General features: G+C 43.4%; 1 protein-coding gene across 1 annotated transcript in view; it reads right to left on the bottom strand.

Moving 5' to 3' along the window:
• The window catches only part of LOC124789494 (protein yellow-like), a 112,378-nt gene that overhangs the window by 26,490 nt on the left and 68,353 nt on the right, over positions 1-17,535 (bottom strand). Inside the window, exons 3-4 of the mRNA XM_047256875.1 lie at positions 13,516-13,649; positions 6,490-6,771 (exon numbers count right to left, since the gene is read on the bottom strand). Of these exons, the coding sequence (XP_047112831.1) occupies positions 6,490-6,771; positions 13,516-13,649 (416 nt within the window). The remainder of the gene's footprint in view (positions 1-6,489; positions 6,772-13,515; positions 13,650-17,535) is intronic.

Here is a 17,535-nt window from a genome sequence, read left to right as displayed (position 1 = left end):
TGATAGTGAAGTGTAAAGGTGAAGGGACACGATAGCACAAAAGAGTACAAGCCCACCTCGTGTGTTGACCGACAGAGACCGACGACATTTGAAGAGGGTCGTAATATGTAATAGGCAAAAAAATGGTTCAAATGGCTCTGAGCACTATGGGACTTAACTTCTTTGGTCATCAGTCCCCTAGAACTTAGAACTACTTAAACCTAACTAACCTAAGGACATCACACACATCCATGCCCGAGGCAGGATTCGTACCTGCGGCCGTAGCGGTCCCGCGGTTCCGGAGTGTAGCGCCTAGAACCGCTCGGCCACTCCGGCCGGCTGTAATAGGCAGATATGTGTCCAGACCATCACTCTGGAATTCCAAACTGCATCAGGATCCACTGCAAGAACTATGACAGTTAGGCGGGAGGTGAGAAAACTTGGATTTCATGGTCGAGCGGCTGCTCATAACCACACATCTCGCCGGTATATGCCAAACGACGCCTCGCTTGGTGTAAGGAGCGTAAACATTGGACGATTGAACAGTGGGAAAACGTTGTGTAGAGTGACGAATCATGGCACACAATGTGGCGATCCGATGTCAGAGTGTGGGTATGGTGAATTCCCGGTGAACGTCATCTGCCAGCGTGGGTGGTGCCAACAGTAAAATTAGGAGGCGGTGGTGTTATGGTGCGGCCGTGTTTTTCATGGAGGGGGCTTGAGCCCCTTGTTGTTTTGCGTGGCACTATGACGGCACAGGCCTACATTTATGTTTCAAGCACCTTCTTGCTTCCCACTGTTGAAGAGCAATTCGGGGATAGCGATTGCATCTTTTCAATAAAATCCCTGTAATGGACTGGCCTTCACAGAGTCCTGACCTGAATCCTATAGAAGACCTTTGGGATGTTTTGGAAGGCGGACTTGTGCCAGGCCTCACCGACCGATATCGATACCTCTCCTCAGTGCAGCAGTCCGTGAAGAATGGGCTACCATTCCCCAAGAAACTTTCCAGCACCTGATTGAACGTATGCCTGCGAAAGTGGAAGTTGTCATCAAGCCGGCCGCGGTGGTCTCGCGGTTCTAGGCGCTCAGTCCGGAGCTGCGTGACTGCTACGGTCGCAGGTTCGAATCCTGCCTCGGGCATGGATGTGTGTGATGTCCGTAGGTTAGTTAGGTTTAAGTAGTTCTAAGTTCTAGGGGACTGATGACCACAGATGTTAAGTCCCATAGTGCTCAGAGCCATTTTTGTTGTCATCCAATACCAAATTGAATTCTAGCCTTACCGATGGAGGGCGCCACGAACTTGTAAGTCATTTTCAGCCAGGTGTCCGGATACTTTTGATCACATAGTGTACAACGCACGCGTACGCAGGATGTCCGTGATACACCATTGTGGCGTGAGTTCCCTGTTACTACCAGCCGTGACCTTAAGTTATACCCGATGGCTCTCTACACTATGACGCTAGGAATAATACGGCAGTGATACCTCAGATCATTGGAAGAATAAGACTTCTTCCCAGATCGCCGCCATACTAAACAATGATGGTCATCCGGGGTAGTGAAGTACAGCGATTCATTGCTGAACACAATGTGGCACCATTCATCAGCAGTCCGTGCTTCTTAGTCACAGTATCACTCCGAAAGCAGTCGTTTGTTTTGTGGTGGCAACGGCAGCCTACGCATGTGACGCTAATTTCCTATTCTGGCTGCTGCTAGTCTTCGACCAGTGGAGTAGGATGACACAAAATGTTGCTGCTAGTTGTTGTTCTCGGATGACAGGCACAGACGTGAACGGTTTACGAGGCGGTTGGTGCACAGTGCCGAGATCCTTCCTTTTGATGGTCAGACGTGGTGGACGGGAACACTGGCGACATGTATGCCTGCCCTCAATTTTCCATACAGTCCAACATCTGGCCACTGTCACATCCAAATGCCCCGCAGATATGGTCCGACCGACCAAATAGGGGCTCCTTTAAATGTCTGTCAGCTGCTGATAATGCTGTCTCACAGGACTACGCGGCATCTCTGTGTTCTTCGCAGTGATCACCCAACGTCTGACACTGTTACCCCACTTATATACGCTAGCAAGACTGGCAACGACGCTGAACAGGAGCAAGAATAATGCACTCTGGTGGCCGATCTGCCTGTCACAGAAAACTGCAATTCTAATCATGCATGTACCCGCTGATGATGTATGTGGCCGTAAAAAGTTAGGTTAACAACAGACCATGTCTTCTGGCTGTCTTACTCTTTTTGTCAGGATGTGTATTAAAGACAAACAACTCTGTCTAGGTCACTTTTTTCGTTAATTTGGAAAAGGTGTTTGTCTTTCTGTGTCAAAGATGTTGGTCTGTAGTTACGATCTTATACATTTTCTGTAAACAGCAGCGAGATGTACCCTTTTCCGATCAGGCGAGATTATCCGTTGCGGAAGGGATTCTCGATACACATAAGCTAGGAAATGACCAAACTCCTAAGTGTATTTAATAAAAATCTAAATGGAATTCCATCATAGCCTGAAGCATTATTTTCTTTAAGTAGTGTTAAGTGTTTGCCAATAGGACGGACACTAATATCTGTGTCTCTGATTGTGAGTGTATGCGGCTGTTAAGATAGGACATATTACAGGGACCCATTTATGAAGTATTCGGTACCACGTTTTTACGTATTATACGACACATATTTCGCAGTATATCAAATGCTAAAATACGTATTTTGTTGCTCTGTGTTGTATCAAGCAGCATTGTACACGAGATATATAAAATGTAACACATCCATTTAGTCAAGTACAACTCATTTAAATAAATTAACACGAACCTTAATTAGTGGGAAATTATCTTAATGTAATCATCGATTTAACGAAATTCACAAGAAAACTAATTATTTCATTTGTGTAACTATCAGAAAATAATCATGTAGAAATGTTAGTGTTAAAATAAATTCAGTCATTAAATGCGAAATTTATTGTAAAATTCGATTATTTAATGAAACGACGAAGTTAGAGTTTTCTGTAGATTTCTGGCTAACTGATGTACTTAGTTGCGTTCGCTCTCAAGGGATTATGTTTCGACAAAATCTCAAATCAAATTGATTGTAATTAATTCTGTAAATAGGCGTTCTAGCACTTTCTGTCATAAACAAACTATTATTTCTATCATTTGGTTAAAATGAGATTATTATATAAAATTTGAACTTCTAAATCTATTTCTACGTTATGTAAAGTACTCCAAAATATTTCAGAATCAAAATTCCTGTTGTAATTAAAGAGATATTAATTATTTTGTATTAAGTGTTACTAGTCACGTATGTCAAGCATGAATTTCGATACCGAGTTTGAAAAGCAATTTTAGGAATCTCATTTGTTATAATTAGTTGTTTATTATCTTCAAAATTGTAACTGTAGTTTTTCATGAAACAGCCAATTTTAATTGCAACTCAATTAATGTGGCGTTATTGGACAGTACTTTCGAAGAACATGTATTGTTAAGAAACTATGTAAGTAGTGAGTCAAATAGCTCAGGAGTCGTAGTTATTTTCAGATAGTTCCAATACGTGATCTGCGAAGTCAGTTTCTTTGAGCTGTGCATTGTACGAATGTTCTGGAACACTATAAACACTAATACAAACATACAAACTATGTGTTCATGCCAATTATTTAATGATATCGGCTTTTCACATTGACTTCTGGCATTTCCGCAATGAAGCAATTAATGTTATACATCCCAATTAACATTGAATTGGTGGAGAAAAGTCGTCGAAACCTATAAGATAAGTACATACTCCAAGCATTTCACTGAACTTAACACAGATTGAGTCTACGAGTATGTTAATCGAACATTTTTTGTTAGAACCTGGTAAAAGAGTGTTATACAGTCAAACATTGGTATGGTATTGTTCTCCTGCGTGAATACGATTTAAACTTCGCAGTTTAATATTTTTACTTTCTGTTTGTTGTTCTCAGTTTCAGCGCCAAACAGATCAACGAAACATTGAATGGGGAAGGTTTGAACCAGTATTGCAATACGAGCTGAAAAAGTACTAACAGCGAGTACTGTGTTGCGGGATAACCACGTTATTTGTGTCTGCAAGTTGTCCGCCGTGTGACGGACGCAGATAGGGACTGTACTCACTATGATTGTTAATATTAAAAAAAAATCTGGAATCCGGTAATTCGATATTTAAAAAAGTCGTTACTGCCCCTAGATGTTTCGAGAAAGTATCGATATACTGAGGAACAAAATATCGACGTACCTGTGTATAAATACACTCCTGGAAATTGAAATAAGAACACCGTGAATTCATTGTCCCAGGAAGGGGAAACTTTATTGACACATTCCTGGGGTCAGATACATCACATGATCACACTGACAGAACCACAGGCACATAGACACAGGCAACAGAGCATGCACAATGTCGGCACTAGTACAGTGTATATCCACCTTTCGCAGCAATGCAGGCTGCTATTCTCCCATGGAGACGATCGTAGAGATGCTGGATGTAGTCCTGTGGAACGGCTTGCCATGCCATTTCCACCTGGCGCCTCAGTTGGACCAGCGTTCATGCTGGACGTGCAGACCGCGTGAGACGACGCTTCATCCAATCCCAAACATGCTCAATGGGGGACAGATCCGGAGATCTTGCTGGCCAGGGTAGTTGACTTACACCTTCTAGAGCACGTTGGGTGGCACGGGATACATGCGGACGTGCATTGTCCTGTTGGAACAGCAAGTTCCCTTGCCGGTCTAGGAATGGTAGAACGATGGGTTCGATGACGGTTTGGATGTACCGTGCACTATTCAGTGTCCCCTGGACGATCACCAGTGGTGTACGGCCAGTGTAGGAGATCGCTCCCCACACCATGATGCCGGGCGTTGGCCCTGTGTGCCTCGGTCGTATGCAGTCCTGATTGTGGCGCTCACCTGCTCGGCGCCAAACACGCATACGACCATCATTGGCACCAAGGCAGAAGCGACTCTCATCGCTGAAGACGACACGTCTCCATTCGTCCCTCCATTCACGCCTGTCGCGACACCACTGGAGGCGGGCTGCACGATGTTGGGGCGTGAGCGGAAGACGGCCTAACGGTGTGCGGGGCCGTGGCCCAGCTTCATGGAGACGGTTGCGAATGGTCCTCGCCGATACCCCAGGAGCAACAGTGTCCCTAATTTGCTGGGAAGTGGCGGTGCGGTCCCCTACGGCACCGCGTAGGATCCTACGGTCTTGGCGTGCATCCGTGCGTCGCTGCGGTCCGGTCCCAGGTCGACGGGCACGTGCACCTTCCGCCGACCACTGGCGACAACATCGATGTACTGTGGAGACCTCACGCCCCACGTGTTGAGCAATTCGGCGGTACGTCCACCCGGCCTCCCGCATGCCCACTATACGCCCTCGCTCAAAGTCCGTCAACTGCACATACGGTTCATGTCCACGCTGTCGCGGCATGCTACCAGTGTTAAAGACTGCGATGGAGCTCCGTATGCCACGGCAAACTGGCTGACACTGACGGCGGCGGTGCACAAATGCTGCGCAGCTAGCGCCATTCGACGGCCAACACCGCGGTTCCTGGTGTGTCCGCTGTGCCGTGCGTGTGATCATTGCTTGTACAGCCCTCTCGCAGTGTCCGGAGCAAGTATGGTGGGTCTGACACACCGGTGTCAATGTGTTCTTTTTTCCATTTCCAGGAGTGTATATCAGCTGCATATTGTAAACATACTGCCAGTTTTAGAGCTGTATATTTCAGTACTGATTTATTATTAAATATTCTGTAGGTCAACAAGCTGGTAGCCTTCTTATCTCCCTTAGAATGTGGACTGAAAAGAAAACAATGCACGTTGAAGCTTGGCGATAAACACTTTGCTAACAGCGTTAACTGCACGTATGTGGCACAATAAAAGGTGTCCGCTGGGTCCGTTGTTCGGTTTCGTCACAAATAGGATTTGTCCGGAACACTTCATATAGATTTTCTTATTTTTTTCATTTCTGCCAACGCCAGTGACCTAACAGTTGTAGTGTCAAAAGTGCACGGTGAAGCCAAACGTTGCAGTTTCTGTTGGTATCGTCGAGCGCCGATAACGTCAGCATTTCCCTCACATGTCACCGCACAGCGCAAAGACCGATCTTGTCATTTACTTTTTTGTTCGGCATTTTCAGCAATTGCTTTTGAAGAACGCCGATGTGAACAAGTAGGACACTGGATGCGCTAAAATCTGTTCTTTAACGCCATTGGTGTGCTATTTCTTCATCTCGGAAACCTTGTTATTCCATTGACACCGCCAACCCACAGTGCAGTCGGACTTCTTCTTTTGCGCCACACATACTTGCTTCAAGCAGTCAAAGTGAAAGCCTGGACATGATGAAAGTTAAAAAGTAGTAAGAATCCTTCACACACTCGATATTGCCATTTCGATATCGATAGATCAGGGGAAAAACGTCGCCAATGTATGTCCATCTTTTTGGAAAAATATCGAGATGTCGATACATCGACATTTTATCAACAACGCTAGTACTCACCCGCCACGACGTGTTCTGCTCCCAGCTATAGATGACGAGTCCGTAGCCCAACTCGTCAGAAGCGTACATGAAAGTGTCGTCGCAGCTGGCGCCGATGTCGACTGCGATGTTGGCGATGAAGGTGTCGCTGTTGGTGTCGTCGGGGCGCAGCTGGTAGCGCTTGAGGCGCCTGTTGGTGTGCAGGTCGTACACGTTGATGGAGTATGGGCACACGTTCTCCGTGGTATTGTCGTACCCCACGGTGCCCACGTCCAACACCCACAGCCGGTCACAGGCATCAGCCTGTGTAAAACAGTAAGCTATTTTTGCGATTTTCAAGTTTCAAGACAGCAACCACACAAAGAATTGCAGATTAGTACTAAACCAAGTATTATTTTGTTTAGTATAACACTAGCAGATCTAAGGTAAGGTAAGTAAATTATAACAATAATAATAATAATAAAATCAATAATAAAAAGAAGATCAACAGTTTATGGACACATCCACAGACTGCCGGCCGGAGTGGCCGAGAGGTTAAAGGCGCTACAGTCTGGAACCGCACGACCGCTACGGTCGCAGGTTCGAATCCTGCCTCGGGCATGGATGTGTGTGATGTCCTTAGGTTAGTTAGGTTTAAGTAGTTCTAAGATCTAGGGGACTTATGACCACGGCAGTTGAGTCCCATAGTGCTCAGAGCCATTTGAACATCCACAGACTCCCAGTAACAAAACTTTTCCACAAACACTTTAACGGAAGAGCTCGTGACATTTACAACAAAAAATGTCTCTGCACTCCTACGAAATTCGGGAACTTCAACACGATTGTCAAACCAGATGCCCAGTACGCCAGCGAAGCTCTTACAGCTCACTTAAAAGGCGACGTCAGAAACTCCCTCACAGAGGAACGCAAAATTGTGAGAAAGATTCTCGGCCCAATCAGTGCGGAAGGTGCCTACAGACAAAAATCATAGAAAACAACAGAACTTCAGAGAAAGAACATTAAAATTTTATGGGCATGTCCACAGATTCCCAGCAACAATACTTAGCAAAAACAAGCGAAACTGTACCCTTGATTCAAAAAGTAAAAAAAATAAAAAATAAAAAATCTAAAAATAGCCCTCGGAAGTTTTTTATAGAAATACATACAGACAAAACATTGACACATGGGAAATGCAGTCAGAGTACCAAACTGTGAGGAACTAAGAGGACTGAATAAAGAAAGAGAGTGCATGGAGAAAAAAAATGAGAGCTTCATGGAAACAAAAAACTCCTCTGCCAGTGACGTCAAGGATGCGGTATGGAGGGCATGAGGTTAGCGCACTGGTGTCCTGGCCGTTGCCAGTTTTCGTAATCGGGAGCCGCAGCTTCTCGGTCAAGTGGCTTCTCAATTGGCATCACGAGGTTGAATGCATCCCAGTCTAGTCCTTCTACCAAGAAAAATCCCCTGGCAGTACGGGGATCGAACCTGGATCCTCCGCCTGGCAGCCGCGCCGACCACTCAGCTACGGAGGCAGACAGTAATAAATGATAATAATAGTATCTGTTAGTTGGTAAGATCACAGGACTACGTGAAAACAGGGAATCTAAGAACACAAATAAACCGACGCTTTGTCATGACCTAAAATCGCAAAGACTATAACCGGGAGCTATGGACAGAGAATTAAAACAAATACTTTCCTTTTTACGACAATACCATTTAAAGGAATGATTCAAAAACTTGAAAATATTATTTTCGAAATTTAAAATTGAAGTTTGATGTTAGTTAGTACTGAAGTGCTTTCTATAACAGACGCCATGACTCTGCTGTAAGTACCAACCTACTGCAAATCATGCACTACATTATGGGTAACAACACATTCAAGTTGTGAAGGTATCCGGTATAAAATATGGGATGCGGCAGATTATCTGTAACTGCTACAGCAATGTAGTTATGACTCAGACACGGAAGAGGAGGAGAAGTTGACAAAGAATTGAGACACGGTTGTTCACTATCCTCTATTTTCATTAATTTGTATTTTAGGCAATATCCGAAGGAAACCAAGAAAAACTTTGGGATGGTAATTAAAGTTCACGGAGAGAAGAAATAAAACCTTCGAGGTTTGCCGATGACATTGTAATTTTGTGAGAGAATACAAAGGACTTGGATGGGCAATCGCACGGAATGGGAGTTGACTTTAAACTAAGTTGGAAGATGGACATCAGCAACAGTAAAACACAAATAATGGAATGCAGTTTAAACAAACCTGGTGATGGAGAGAGAAATGGCTTAGGTAACGATACACTTAAAGCAATAGGTGAGATCCGGTTTTTCCACAGCAAAAATGTGAGGTTCACCGAAGTAGAGGGGATGTAAAATACGACTGGCAATAGCAAGAAAAAAAGTTTTTTGAAAAGCTAGATTTGTTAACGACGAATATAAATGTTAGAAAGTCTTTTTAGAAAGTCCTTTTACAGAGTATAGCTGTATACGGAACTGTAACGTGGGCGATAAACAGATCAGAACTTTTGAAACGTAGTGCTATAACAGAATGCTGATAATTAGTTGGGTGGATCTGATAACTAATAAAATAAAATGGGATGGCTGAGAAAACAATTTCATGGTACAACCTGACTAAAAAAGGGGATCGGACGCTTGGATACTTCATTAGGCAGCAAAGAATAGTCAGTTTGGTAACGGATCTGTAATTGTTGAGTGAGTCCATGGGCTGAATAATGGATTGCAAAAAGTAGCTTCTAATGGATGCAGTTTGCAGAAATTATGCAGACATGAAGAGATCTGCACTGGACAGATCAGTAGAATATCCACAACAACAACAACAACAACAACAACGAAGGAAACCACTAATTTTCATTTCTATTGCATGTTGTTGTTGTAGTCTTCATTTATAACTAACCTACATCTACATGGTTTCTCTGCAATGGACAGTTAAGTGCCTGGCAAAGGGTTCATAGAACCATTTTCATACTAATTCTCTACCATTCCACTCTCGAATGTAGCGTGGGAAAAAGGAACACCTAAATCTTTCCGTTCGAGCTCTGATTTCTCTTATTTTATTTGTCGTTGTTGTGGTCTTCAGTCCTGAGACTGGTTTGATGCAGCTCTCCATGCTACTCTATCCTGTACAAGCCTCTTCATCTCCCAGTACCTACCGCAACCTACATCCTTCTGAATCTGCTTAATGTATTCATCTCTTGGTCTCCCTCTACGATTTTTACCCTCCACGCTGCCCTCCAATACTAAATTGGTGATCCCTTGATGCCTCAGAACATGTCCTACCAACCGATCCCTTCTTAGTCAAATTGTGCCACAAACTTCTCTTCTCCCCAATCCTATTCAATACTTCCTCATGAGTTATGTGATCTACCCATCTAATCTTCAGCATTCTTCTGTAGCATCACATTTGAAAAGCTTCTATTCTCTTCTTGTCCAAGCTATTTATCGTCCATGTTTCACTTCCATACATGGCTACACTCCATACAAATACTTTCAGAAATGACTTCCTGACACTTAAATCTATACTCGATGTTAACAAATTTCTCTTCTTCAGAAACGCTTTCCTTGCCATTGCCAGTCTACATTTCATATCCTCTCTACTTCGACCATCATCAGTTATTTTGCTCCCCAAATAGCAAAACTCCTCTACTACTTTAAGTGTCTCATTTCCTAATCTAATTCCCTCAGCATCGCCCGACTTAATTCGACTACATTCCATTATCCTCGTTTTGCTTTTGTTGATGTTCATCTTATATCCTCCTTTCAAGACACTATCCATTCCGTTCAATTGCTCTTCCAAGTCCTTTGCTGTCTCTGACAAAATTACAATGTCACCGGCGAACCTCAAAGTTTTTATTTCTTCTCCATGGATTTTAATACTTACTCCGAATTTTTCTTTTGTTTCCTTCGCTGCTTACTCAATATACAGATTGAATAACATCGGGGATAGGCTACACCCCTGTCTCACTCCTTTCCCAACCAATGCTTCCCTTTAATGTCCCTCGATTCTTATAACTGCCATCTGGTTTCTGTACAAATTGTAAATAGCCATTCGCTCCCTGTATTTTACCCCTGCCACCTTCAGAATTTGAAAGAGATTATTCCAGTCAACATTGTCAAAAGCTTTCTCTAAGTCTACAAATGCTAGAAACGTAGGTTTCCCTTCCTTGATCTAGCTTCTAAGATGAGTCGTAAGGTCAGTATTGCCTCACGTTTTCCAACATTTCTACGGAATCCAAACTGATCTTCCCCGAGGTCGGCTTCTACTAGTTTTTCCATTCTTCTGTAAAGAATTCGCGTTAGTATTTTGCAACTGTGACTTATTAAAGTGATAGTTCGGTAATTTTCACATCTGTAAACACCTGCTTTTTTTGGGATTGGAATTATTATATTCTTCTTTAAGCCTGAGGGTATTTCGCCTGTCTCATACATCTTGCTCACCAGATGGTAGAGTTTTGTCAGGTCTGGCTCTCCCAAGGCCGTTAGTAGTTCCAATGGAATGTTGTCTACTCCGGGGGCCTTGTTTCGACTCACGTCTTTTAGTGCTCTGTCAAACTCTTCACGCAGTATCGTATCTCCGATTTCATCTTCATCTACATCCTCTTCCATTTCCATAATCTTGTCCTCAAGTACATCGCCATTGTATAGGCCTTCTATATACTCCTTCCACCTTTCTGCTTTCCCTTCTGTGCTTAGAACTGGGTTTCCATCTGAGCTCTTGATGTTCACGCAAGTGGTTCTCTTATCTCCAAAGGTCTCTTTAATTTTCCTGTAGGCAGTATCTATCTTACCCCTAGTGAGATAAGCCTCTACATCTTTACATTTGTCCTCTAGCCATCCCTGCTCAGCCATTTTGCACTTCTTGTCGATTTCATTTTTGAGACATTTGTATTCCTTTTTGCCTGCTTCATTTACTGCATTTTTATATTTTCTCCTTTCATCAATTAAATTCAATATATCTTCTGTTACCCAAGGATTTCTACTAGCCCTCGTCTTTTTACCTACTTGATGCTCTGCTGCCTTCACTACTTCATCCCTCAAAGCTACCCATTCTTCTTCTACTGTATTTCTTTCCCCCATTCCTGTCAATTGTTCCCTTATGCTCTCCCTGAAAATCTGTACAACTTCTGGTTCTTTCAGTTTATCCAATTCCCATCTCCTTAAAGTCCCACCTTTTTGCAGTTTCTTCAGTTGTAATATACAGGTCATAACCAACAGATTGTGGCCAGAGTCCACATCTGCCCCTGGAAATGTCTTACAATTTAAAACCTGGTTCCTAAATCACTGTCTTACCATTATATAATCTATCTGATACCTTTTAGTATCTCCAGGTTTCTTCCATGTATGCAGCCTTCCTTTATGATTCTTGAACCAAGTGTTAGCTACGATTAAGTTGTGCTCTGTGCAAAATTCTACCAGGCGGCTTCCTCTTTCATTTCTTAGCCCCAATCCATATTCACCTACTACGTTTCCTTCTCTCTCTTTTCGTACTACCGAATTCCAGTCACCCATTACTATTAAATTTTTCGTCCCCCTTCACTATCTGAATAATTTCTTTTATTTCATCATACATTTCTTCCATTTCTTCGTCATCTGCAGAGCTAATTGGCGTATAAACTTGTACTACTGTAGTAGGCGTGGGCTTCGTATCTATCTTGGCCACAATAATGCGTTCACTATGCTGTTTGTAGTAGCTTACCCGCATTCCTATTTCCCTATTCATTATTAAACCTACTCCTGCATTACCCGTATTTGATTTTGTGTTTATAACCCTGTAGTCATCTGACCAGAAGTCTTGTTCCTCCTGCCACCGAACTTCACTAATTCCCACTATATTTAACTTTAACCTATCCATTTCCCTTTTTAAATTTTCTAACCTACCTGCCCGATTAAGGGATCTGACATTCCACGCTCCGATCCGTAGAACGCCAGTTTTCTTTCTCCTGATAACGACATCCTCTTGAGTAGTCCCCGCCCGGAGATCCGAATGGGGGACTATTTTACCTCCGGAATATTTTACCCAAGAGGACGCCATCATCATTTAACCATACAGTAAAGCTGCATGCCCTCGGGAAAAATTACGGCCGTAGTTTCCCCTTGCTTTCAGCCGTTCGCAGTACCCGCACAGCAAGGCCGTTTTGGTTAGTGTTACAAGGCCAGATCAGACAATCATCCAGACTGTTGCCCTTGCAACTACTGAACAGGCTGGTGCCCCTCTTCAGGAACCACACGTTTGTCTGGCCTCTCAACAGGTACTCCTCCGTTGTGGTTGCACCTACGGTACGGCGATCTGTATCGCTGAGGCACGCAAGCCTCGCCACCAACGGCAAGGTCCTTGGTCCATGGGGAGGCTTATTTTATTATTATGATCATTTCTCCTACTTAGGTGGGTGTCAACAAAATATTTTCGCATTCGAAAGAGAAAGTTGGTGATTGAAATTTCGTAAATAGATCTCGCCGCAAAGAAAACCGCCCTTGTTTCTGTGACTGCCCAGACGGAAGATTTATCTAATGCAGGCGACCATGATAGTCTCTCCTATACAAGTAGATTCATCAAACTACACCCACTTGAACCTTCTTACTTCTGCCAAGTCTGGGTCTGTCTCTACAGTTCCAGCCCTCTACCCCTTACTCCCCTCCATTTTCCGATTAACTATTCTTTGGTGTCTAGAACGTGTTCCACAAACCTGTCCATCCTTGTAGTCAAGGCGTGTCACAAAGCTCTTTGTACTGTAGAAACGACGCTTTTCAGAAATTATATTTCTTTTTCATACGAAAGCGTTATTTCTGAAAAGCACCAGTTCACCAATGTTCCAATGGGATCCGTTTGTCACGCGAGACCAGTGTAAACAGAGAGTAAATTGAACGCTGGAATTCTGTCAAGGGAACCCAAGTGAAGAGCCTTTTTGAAGATACTGTTGGCGCCGATGGTACTTGCTGCAGTGAAAACACCACAAAGCTGCAGTTTGGGTTTCCCTTTGCCTTGTAAACATTGAGAACCGCGACGTGAACTGCCTGATGAGTCACAGGGAGGGCGTGTAAGTGTGTACGTACCTTGATTCGGTAGACGGTGGTGAGGCCGTTGCAGTTGCCCTCTCGGTTGGTCTCCCAGTCGGGATACGGGATCAGCTGCGGGGAGTCGGGCGACGCCGTCGACAGAGGGATGTAGTTGAGCGTCGCCGGAATTCCTGCACATAACCACAAGCAAGCACGTTGACAAACCATGTCTCTCCTGAGAATCGTCAGGCTCATTTTCTCCAGTGCTCCGTCAGACATTTGTAATTTCGTGTTTGCAGTGTGAAGATAGTGTCAGCCTAAATAAATTCTGCTCATCATTCTTTCATGAGACGTCCAGTGTCAACAGAAAGTGTGGGTTTGCTTTCCACCGCTAACAAAATTATTTTTAAAGCGGGATTTTACGTGCCCACTTAATAAAGCGGTCTAGATTAGTGTAGTGCGATATTCGTCTTAGGAACACGTATTAACAAGGACAATGACAGGGGCTGAGTAGCGTTGCTCTGTGGAGGTAGCGAACAGCGCAGGGCAGGGCGGCACATCAGACAGTGCAAGCGCTTCGTGTTTTGCTATCATTACTAATACATATTGCTAAACCGAAATCGCTCTAGACTAATTTGGGACCGCTCTGTCAAATCGGCACGCGAAATCTCATTTTAAAATAATTTTGTTGTAATAGGAAACAAACCGACGTTTTCCGCCGACACTGGGCATCGCGTGAAAGATGTGATGAGCAGTATGAAGTCTGCCGCGATTCCAGCCATACAGTGCAAAGCCGAAAATGCAAATATCTGCCTAAAATTCATAAACATTTCCTGAAATATTTAAGATATCATAATTCTGTTTACACCCAAATGAATTGTGAAAAAGTCTTCACGAAAAGATGTATTACTCTTATCATAGCTACACTCATTACAAAGGTATCGGTAGCAACTTCACTTTCCCACACAAACTATAATAATTTCCGCTGCTTGTTTCGTGCTTCAAGAAGAAGCAAACTCTGTAATATTTTCAGAGACATTGCAATACTTATAACTTAACATTTATCTGTTTTGAACACGAAACCGATTGCTGTGCTGTGCGGAAGTTAGTGATTTCATACCCAAATAAGGCAATAAATCACGTTGGATAAGAAGGACGGAGTGTGTTGCTCCTCCACGTTAACGGTACACAAAGGGCGCAGAGGAACAGTACATTCATTCTCTCTGTGTCGTTCATGTGAGTTGAGTGCTGAATAGTTCGTAAAAGTAAATGTCTTTTACAAACCAAGAGAAACTAGACTGACTACATCATTACGAATACAAATGAACGCGAAGGGAACATTTGAGTTGTACGCGCAAAGGTATCCAACAAGAGTGACAAGTCAGCGAATTTGCAAATAACTGTTATTGGAAGAGCACTGGAATACTACGCAGTGGATAAAAAAAAGCTGTTACAGCATGATGCAGTTCCTAACCTTCATTAAAGCTTTGAACACCACCTACAGATATTTCTGAATTAGAGATCATTGCTATCTTAGAGAGAGAGAGAGAGAGAGAGAGAGAGAGAGAGATAGAGAAACACCGATATAACTGCATTTGATTAGTGGTCAGATAGTGGGTGTCCGACACATGAATATTCCATTTCCCTTGTCGTGCAGTCACTGGGGTGTCTACGTGACGGCTTGTCAAGAGAGTGTCTCAGTGTGTGGAAATCCGCTACCAGTCAACTGCCGCGGTTGACAGTTTACAGTTACCAGGGACCACATCTGAATATCGCTGGTTGCACCCAGAGCTGAGCAACAGTGAGTGGAGACCACCGATACCATCTGGGGCCGCACACTCCCTATGAGGTACAGAAGGCACTGTTCCACACTGGTGTCTCTGGTCACGGCACGTCCAGGGCACACAGAATAATATGGACACAGATACACAGCCGCCGATAACTGAGGCCGTGTTTTAATGGTAATATACCGTAGATCCCTTGAACAAAAACCTGTCGCAGTAACTAGGAAGAAACATGGATCACACTTACCTACTACAAGCAAGGTAAAAGCGAGCCACAAAACTAGCGTCCTATATTTTGACATCCACTTCTTGTAGAATCTTACAACATATCGTGAGAGCACGCAATGAGGTATTTCGAAGAGAATAGCTTTTTCCGTGCCAACCGGCTTGGATTCCGAAACATTGCTCCTGCGAAACCCAATACACACTTTCCTTACATGACATCCAGAAAGCCATGGATCAACGCAGTCAGACAGATGCAATATTACTTGACTCCCGAAAAGTATTTGACTGAACACCACATCTACGTTTGGTTTCGAAAATGTGGCTGTAAGGGTATTAAGTGAAATCTGTCACTAAGATTTCGCAGTAAAGACGAAGAAACATGTTATCCTGGAAGGAGAGTCTTTTCCAAATGTAGAAATAAATTCAGACGTACCCATGGAGAACGTTTTTGGAAGCTTACTGTTCACGTTGTACATCAATAACCTGTCAGGCAGCCGGCCGGAGTGGCCGTGCGGTTCTAGGCGCTGCAGTCTGGAACCCAGCGACCGCTACGGTCGCAGGTTCGAATCCTGCCTCGGGCGTGGATGTGTGTGATGTCCTTAGGTTAGTTAGGTTTAATTAGTTCTAAGTTCTAGGCGACTGGTGTCCTCAGAATTTAAGTCGCATAGTGCTCAGAGCCATTTGAACCATTTGAACCTGTCAGGCAATATTAATGTTAGCCCAAAACTTTACTCAAATGATGTATGTAACGAAACACAGTCTGAGAAAAGCAGCACAAATATTTAGTCCGATGTTGATAAGATTTCAAAGTGGTGCAAAGACTGGCAACTCGCTTTCAATGTACGGAAAGTTAAGACCGTACGAAGTAATATCCCATCACTACAGCACCGAAGAATCACAACTGGAATCCATCACAATGCTCATTTGATGCTAAAATACACATTGTCCTTATTTGAAATATAATACGTATTTATTATGGAAAAAAGAATGAAAACGGCAAGAGAATTAAATCTCAAATATTTATGTTGACTTGCGGCAGTGAGTTGTGATCTTTGAATGAGAAAAAACACTCAAAAAACGGAAATATGCATATTGGGAATAGGCAAGATTTTAGAAAGATATGTGAATCAGGGAACAGCCTGGATAGGAAGACTTGCAGCTGTAATGGAAATGAAAAGGGCGTGGAAATGTAGGCAGGTGAATGGATAGCGAATTGGACAAGAAAATTATTTAGAGGTATGAAAAGACCGAGATGATGATCTCAAATTCGATGCTAGCTGGTTGACATTAGAAAACATGTACGAGTAATAGGAATGAGTGTGGCTGAGTACGATGCATGGAGAAACATGAAGATGGCTTTTATTCAACGGTGAACAACAAAAGGTTGTAGATGATGATAACGCACCCTTGTTTCCAAGGGGTAACTTCTTAGCAAGTCAATTGCTACATATATTCGGTAGTAATAATTTGAAGGGATATGAAACGGAATGACTACACAGGCTCACACGTACATGAAGCAGGTGGCAAACTTCGATTCGTTTTTAGGATATTTGGAAAATGCAGTCTGTCCGCAGAGATGATTACTTGGAGAATACTGGTGCTCTCATCCTAGAATATTGCTTACATGTGCGGGGCTCATATCGGATAGCACTGTCTGTGGATACTGAACGTATACAATAAATGGCAGTCCGTTAGGTCACAGGTCTGTTCGAGTCGTGGCATAGCATCTGGGAATTTCTGGTAAACCTGACCTGGCAGACGCTTGATGATATAGACACCATCTGTCCTGCGAAAGCTTACTTGGAAAGTTTCAGGAACCAGCATTAAGTGAGAAATCTAGGACCACACTACAGCCCCTACATCTGAATCCCACAGAAACAGCGAAGACAAAATTAAACCAATTACAGCGTTCACAGAAGCATTTAAGTCAGTGTGGACGCAGAAAGCCTGGAAAAGCTTTTCCCGGCCTGATGAATCGGGTGCGCTTTGGTACGAGACTGAGTCAGGATAAGAGTAGGTCTATAAACACATGAGGTGATGCATACCGCTCTAAAATGGGTGCCATGCT

The sequence above is a fragment of the Schistocerca piceifrons genome, chromosome 3 (assembly GCF_021461385.2).
Source record: "Schistocerca piceifrons isolate TAMUIC-IGC-003096 chromosome 3, iqSchPice1.1, whole genome shotgun sequence".
NCBI lineage: Eukaryota > Metazoa > Arthropoda > Insecta > Orthoptera > Acrididae > Schistocerca > Schistocerca piceifrons.
Note: the sequence above shows the minus strand (reverse complement) of the source record. Positions and strands in the feature narration are given on the sequence as shown.